Here is a 7046-nt window from a genome sequence, read left to right on the forward strand (position 1 = left end):
TTAATTGTCCCGTCTCATCTGTACATGCTCAGCAAATGCGGGTAAGAAATGTCAAAAACAACTCTATGGGGGTCGGGCGCACTGGATTTTGACAGCTGAACAGAGTGAAGGAAAATGAAAACAAATGATGCATGGAAACAACACTTTAAAAGTGAAATTTTGATACAAATTCTTTTTTGTAAGGTAAAGTTCGGAAATATATTCGAGATTCTTTTTTGATTTTTTTCAATGTATTCTCAAGGTGAGTATTATGTGATTGAAGTCGGTGCTTTCAAATGGTATTAAAAACAAGCTTTTTAAAATAGTGAATTTATCAATGAAAAATTATCAGTTTTAATTTTTTCAACTTAATATTCATAAAACATGTTTATTAGCGAGTTTTGGTTGTGTTAGGCCGTCAAGGTATGGTAAATCGGCTTGAAAGTTGACTAATTTATTCTGGTTTTCTTTGTTATTTTTGGATTGATTCAGTTGAAAATATGCACAAAGGTAAGTAAATTGATACAAAACTCAGCATTCATTATGCAAAATTTATTATTACTTTAATTTTAAACTAAACTTTACTAAAGAAATGTAGTTTTTTATGTCTAAATTATGAAATAATTTAAAAACCATAATATCAATAAATCATAGACATGCTAGTTATTTAAACTTGATGTCAAGTTAAAAAAAATCTCATTTTAAAAGCAGTTTTATATTAAACCGATAATTTATTTTTTTTTTCATATAGTGTTTGCCAAACATATTGTGAGGCTTTATTAAATTGATTACCAGATGTGATGGAGTATCGTTTTTAAATAGTTGTTTAATCGCTGAACTTTTTTTTCATTCATTCCTTATAACTATTTTAACTTTTTCTAAACTTACACGCAAAATAATCTGCACGTAGCGGCTTCGTGAAAAACTACATTATTTTTATCCACTTGATTTTCACGCAGATGCCACGGAATAAATATGTACGCCCCTACAACAAAACGATGCATAATGAACATCAACTAAAATTTACGTAAATTTTTAGTAAGTATGACATGATGTGATAATGAAAGATTCGTGAAATTAGTTTAGTATTGAAAATTAATTTAGGTCGATTCGCTCGTTTCTTTTGTTTTTCTTTTTATTTTAATTTAAAATAAAAATAAGAAATTATTTTTAAATAAAGTTCATTCCAAACCTTTTCGCCCAACACAAATAGAACACCATTACTTTACCACCAAAAAATCTGCAACAATCCGCATTCCGAGCCTGGTTCAATTGTGTAACCCTGTAGAAATAACAAAAAATGGGAATAAATAAAAATGAATTTCATGAATAGTAAGTACAGTTAACTTAATCGGATCAGTCAAGAATCCGTCGTTTCATAATCCCTGGAAGGCACTCGGCTCCGTCAGGATGTTCGAAACCTAACATCAGCATTCCGCAAAAGTATTTTCCGTGACCTAAAAAAACACCTAATTTGGTTAGAAATTTAAATTTCACTGTCCAAATCAACAGTTAATCTATTCGGCACGAATCCCGAATATTGTGATAATTACTCACCTTCCAAATAATCCTAAGGCAATTGACAAAAGTCACGGTTTTCGGTTTGGTCCTAGCGAGAAAAAAACTTTCTCAAACATTTTTCCCTAGAACGAACTGTCTTAAGACAGCAAACTGACTTTTTCTTATAAGAATTTGAGGGAAAAAAATACTCGAAACCGATTTAAAGCATGCACTTGGATTTTACGTGAAATTCAAGAGGCAATTATGTGGAAGTGTAGTAGTAACTACCAGGGCGTACTTGAAAAATTCTGGTTACTACAAGATTCTCGTAGAATCAATAGAAGCAACAAAATTTCGATTTACGTGAAAAATTCCATAATTATTTTTTATTATTTTGGCTGTAGTATAACCTGGCAGTTATGGATCATACCCGATACATGAATATTATTAGAGTGCCCCAAATGACCCGACTTTGGAAAAAATTAAGTGCTGCAGGCTAAAATTGATCCTAGGTCTAGTGTAAGATCTCATGCCAAATTTGGGCCAGATCGGATCACGACATAACGAGCCTGAAGTTTGTATGGGATTTTGAGACATTTTATTCGAGAGAAACATGAAATTCCAGTTTTTCATGGATAACTTTGATTTTCTTCGGCCGATTTCTTTTGAAAACGGGTTTTATTTAAGCCCAAACTATGGCAAATATTTTATCCCAAGACTGCAAATCGATTCGAGTTAAAATAAAAAAGTTATAAGTCTTCAAAAATGGGCTAACTTTTTTAAGGGTGGTATTCATCACGGTTAATGCTGCGTCGAAATGTTCGAAAGTCCCGACTCATTAACAATACCGGGGCCGGGCCGGGCTGCTCTCAATTTTCTATGGGTCGATTCACGATGAGGTTATTCCCTTTTGTCAGTGTTCGGCATCGCTAATTGAAAAATTAGCGGCGCTAATTAAATCGCTAACTCATTCAAATTTAGCGATCGCTAATTAAAACCGCTAAATGAGCGGAAAAAGTTATCGCTTCAAGCATAAAGCGCTAATCGCTAATCACTAACTGTTGATAAACAATAACGTAAACAGGATGGCAAAGGCATGGATTATGGTTGCATCTCAATTCGTTTGCTCAAATACTTTACCAACATAGTGCAGATTGTTTATTGTGCCCAGTCTGTTGAAAAATCTTTAACCAGGTTTCACTTTTTTTTTCAAACTTTCAAAATAGTAATGTAAAATTCTCATGATAGGAGCATTGCCAAACGTGTATCTAAAAAACTAAATGAAATAAACATGCAAATTCATTATATGGTGATACTATCATATTTTTAATTTACCTGATTTGAAATACTTGTAAAATCTGCTTCGTGAAAAGTAAATATCTCATCCACTTAAAACAAGTTGTAAAAAGCAGATTTTTCCAGCATTTATTATTCGAGACTCGCCGTGTGAGATAGTAATGAGAGACCTAAAAAACTAAGAAATTTGGAAAAGCTTTTGAAAATCCATCGATTAACCTAAAAAGCACATTTCAACAAATCACCGCATGAGGACGATCATGATGAAGTCATGTAAAATATTGATCAAGCAGGCCGTTTACTGTACTTTTGCAAGCAAAAAAAAACAGTATCTAAAAATTGACCTTATAGCTTTGAATTATATAAATGATGTTCAAAATAGTTTATTACTGTTTAACAATATTTATTGAATTTTTTTGTCTGAGAATGTTGAGAAAAGAAATACTTAAAGAGAAAAAAAAGTTAATCTGTATGACGCACTTCAGCCCTGAGACCATTCGAAGTGACCATTTTCACTTGGAGCGCAAGAATGATGTCCGATGTCTCCTTTACTTGTCAAATGACAAAAAGTCTACTTCTATCAGTAATAATTTGTGAATTTGAAACAAGTAAATGGAAGTTAGCGTTCTTCATTTAGTGGAACCAAAAAATAGCGGAACTTTTTAATTCGCTAGCTCAATCAAAATTTAGCGGCAAAATTTAACCGCTAACAAAAAGTTATCGGACTAACTAGCGATTAGCGGATTAGCGTTTTTGTGCCGAACACTGCCTTTTGTGGTGACAGTTCTAGATCCTGTTTTTTTTTCAAAATTCTACGAACGAGAAATGGAGTGCGGCGAAGTTTTTCGTGTAGCTGCACGGTCAAGAAATTTAACCCAAACCTCAGTTTAAGGATAGCAAAAAAGCAAGTCCCATTTTGTGAACTAAATTTAGCACATTTTTTGGTTTCTTGACGGAAATCTCTCCGGAAATGTATAAGATGTTGAAAATGTTTAAAAAGTTCGTAAAGAAGGAATATTCTGGAGCAGTGCTTCTACTTGAAACAAAATATCCCATCGAATAGTAAAATATGGCAGCTTCTAAAGAATTCGAATCTGCCGAATCGATTGTCCGGAAGTTTATTGTGTTATTTTGACTGGAAGCTGTAAACAAATGCACATACTTGAACGAAAACACTATAGTGTTGAATATATTCAGGGACAGAAGAATCCAATACAGGAAAATTCTTCGGTAAACATATTTACTGAAAGAAAAGACTGAACATTCTAAATTTTTACGATATGATATTTTCGAGGAATAAAAATAACGTTGAATAGTTTAACTCTTAAGTTTAAACCCATTTATTTCATTTTTTTTTGTTTTCAGCTAGATAAACTAACAAAATTATTGCTTTTTTATTATTGGATACTAAAAACAATCTAATTTCTTAACAACTAATTTACTTTTTAAAGTTTTTTACATCCCAGAATTGAGCTGAGAACTAATGCATAAAATGTGTGAGTGAAAATGAAATGAGGACCCAAGCTTTGATTCCTCAGTGTGTAGAATTGGAAAATAAGGAATAAAAACAGGAACTGCGAAACGTCAAAACAACGAGGTCAGGCAGTGCTTGAATCTGGCAACCTTATCTTAAATCATGATCTTGGGTTGAGGTCCATGATTGCGGTCACCGGGCTGTGATCCTCATTCAAGGATTCTGGATCCTGTTCATAAATCCTGATTTCACGGAGAAAAAAGTATAGTATTTTTAACAATAACCCACTTTTATTCAATCATATTTCTGATTAATTCTCGGCTAACTATAAATATCAAACTTTCAATTATATATACAATTGATTTTCGGATTGTTTTTTTTGTGTCCAACAATGCATATAATAGATTCAATTATACCGATATGATTGATTTTGCGCACTCAACTATAAATATCATAGATTCTACTACATATGTATGATTGAATTTCTTCATTCTACCATTAATATGATAGATTCAACTTTGATTGTATGATTGATTCAATTATATATATAGTAAATTTAATTATACAAAAACAGTTGATTCAATTATATTTGTAGTCGATTCAATTGTTGTGTATTATAGAATTAAAAGTTTATTTTATTTGATTTATTTCATGTATACAAATAAAAAAAGTTAGATTCCGGAAGTTTTATAGGTTTTTACTAGGCTCAGAACCTTTAATTTTGGTTCCGAAATAAAAGCTAGCAAAAGAGTAGGAACATTGTATTTCTTAAAATTAATTTATCATTTTAATGTGTAAACAAACTTAAACCTCCATCACCTCCATAAAATAACCATCATAACCATGATTATTCGAGAACCGTGGCTGGTGATTCTGGAAATGATGATTGGTGATGGTAGTTAAAATCACCTAAGCGCGAGCTGCACCAAAACCTTCTTCTTCAGTTGGATTATTTTGGATCCACTAGCTGGCAATCGACGAAGATGCCGAAATAGGATAGATTTCAGCACCGGCATTCCCGGAGCGCCGATCACTGCTAGGGTTGCTGGAAAGCATACGAGCGAATGGAACGCGTCCATTAAAGGAGCTACGGAAACCGGATCCCCCGTTGCCACTGTATGGCATGTTGCCTTCGGTAAAATTACCGGAAACTTGCCTTCCAATAATGATGGCCGCAGCCGGTAGTGAAGCTTGATGAACGGTTGCAGTCACGGTCGATTCTACGGGGCCAACAGATGGGCAAATCGAAGTCAGCTGAGCGGGCTGGAAATTCTCGAGTACAGTAACTGTGACTGCTGGAATGTAGCTGTTGGCTGTGCTGTTCGTATCCTTTTCGAGTGCTAGCGGTGGCTTTGGGTTCGGCGAGTAGTCTGTGGTTGTTCCGATGATGGCCGGAGCTGACGATTCAGAAGTCGATGAAGAGGAATTTTGTTCCGGAGAAATCATTCTTGAACCTCTAACTGCTCCAGTATTTCTTCCGTCTGCTTCCCGCATGCTACCCTGGGTTGCCAGGTGCCCAGATTTGTCTGTAAAACCAAGACTTTTGACCCTTCGTCCAGATATTGGCCAGACACAGATTTTGCCCAGATTTTTGCTGAGAGTGCACAGATTTTACAGGTTTTCAAAATTGAGTGATGAAATCAATATTCATGCATCGGATTTTATCCGTAAGTGCCAGATTAGACTGAAATCTCGCTTGTATTCTTTGGTATTTGACCAATCATTCATTAAACAGTTATTTTTTAAAATAAGATCGGCATGGTACGTGGAAGGAAACAGTGTTTGTTATATAGTTCTCTACTCGAAAATAACCCGAATACCACAGGATAACCACAGGAGTCTACCCCCCCTCTCCTCACACGCATCGACAAATTTCTTGTTTAGTACCAAATTTGTGATCTTCCCTATGCACAGACACACACAGACTTTTTTTCAAAATTGCCCAGATTTTTACTCCTCAACACCTGGCATCCCTGATGCTACCTGAAATTACGACAATTCGGATGATTTTGGACAAAAACATTTTAACGTTTAATATTAATTACCACCCGAATCCGAATCTGCAAGACTCATTTCTGGTACGGCAAAAAAAAAATTGTCACCTCCCGCCGCGAATGTAAATAACTGAAATGGCGGCAAGAGAAAAATCTAAACATTGATGCCAGTTAAACCAAATATATTTATTGTATATTCTAGATTCTAGAATCTATCATAACAATCAAGTTTCATTTACTATATTTATGATTCAATACCTAGAATCAATCATACATTTGTAGTTCAATCTATCATATTTACAATTGAATCAATTATACCACTACAGTTGAATCTATCATATTTACAGTTGAATCAATTATACCACTACAGTTGAACCTATTATATTTATAGTTGAATGCCTCTAGTCAATCATACAATTGTAGTTGAATTTATCATATCTACAGTTGAATCAATTATACCATTACAATTGAATCAATTATACCATTACAATTGAATCTATTATATTCATAGTTGATTGCATAAGGTCAATCAGCAGTTTGTAGTTGAATCTATTGTATTTATAGTTTAATGCATAAAATTAATCATACAGTTGAATGCATTATATTGATAGTTGATTGCGTAAGGACAATTAGAAGTTTGTAGTTGAATCTATTATAAAAGTAGTTGAATGCGAAAAAATCAACTGCATTTCGATTATTGGTATAACAAGCTGAAATAATTGGAACAACTACCGTCTTTTTTCTCCGTGTTAAGACTTTACTCCCGGGTTCTTAATCCTTATCTCGAATCATGGATCTTCATC

General features: G+C 33.8%; 1 protein-coding gene across 1 annotated transcript; it reads right to left on the bottom strand.

Moving 5' to 3' along the window:
* Positions 1–5052: 5052 nt before the first annotated feature.
* Positions 5053–6365, bottom strand: LOC129740616 (uncharacterized). Its single transcript, XM_055732328.1, has 2 exons — positions 6295–6365; positions 5053–6232 (listed from the first exon to the last, which is right to left on the bottom strand). Exon 2 carries the CDS (start codon positions 5741–5743, stop codon positions 5213–5215), a length of 531 nt encoding a protein of 176 aa, XP_055588303.1. The 5' UTR covers positions 5744–6232; positions 6295–6365; the 3' UTR covers positions 5053–5212.
* Positions 6366–7046: the final 681 nt, after the last annotated feature.

The sequence above is a fragment of the Uranotaenia lowii genome, chromosome 1 (assembly GCF_029784155.1).
Source record: "Uranotaenia lowii strain MFRU-FL chromosome 1, ASM2978415v1, whole genome shotgun sequence".
Lineage (NCBI taxonomy): Eukaryota > Metazoa > Arthropoda > Insecta > Diptera > Culicidae > Uranotaenia > Uranotaenia lowii.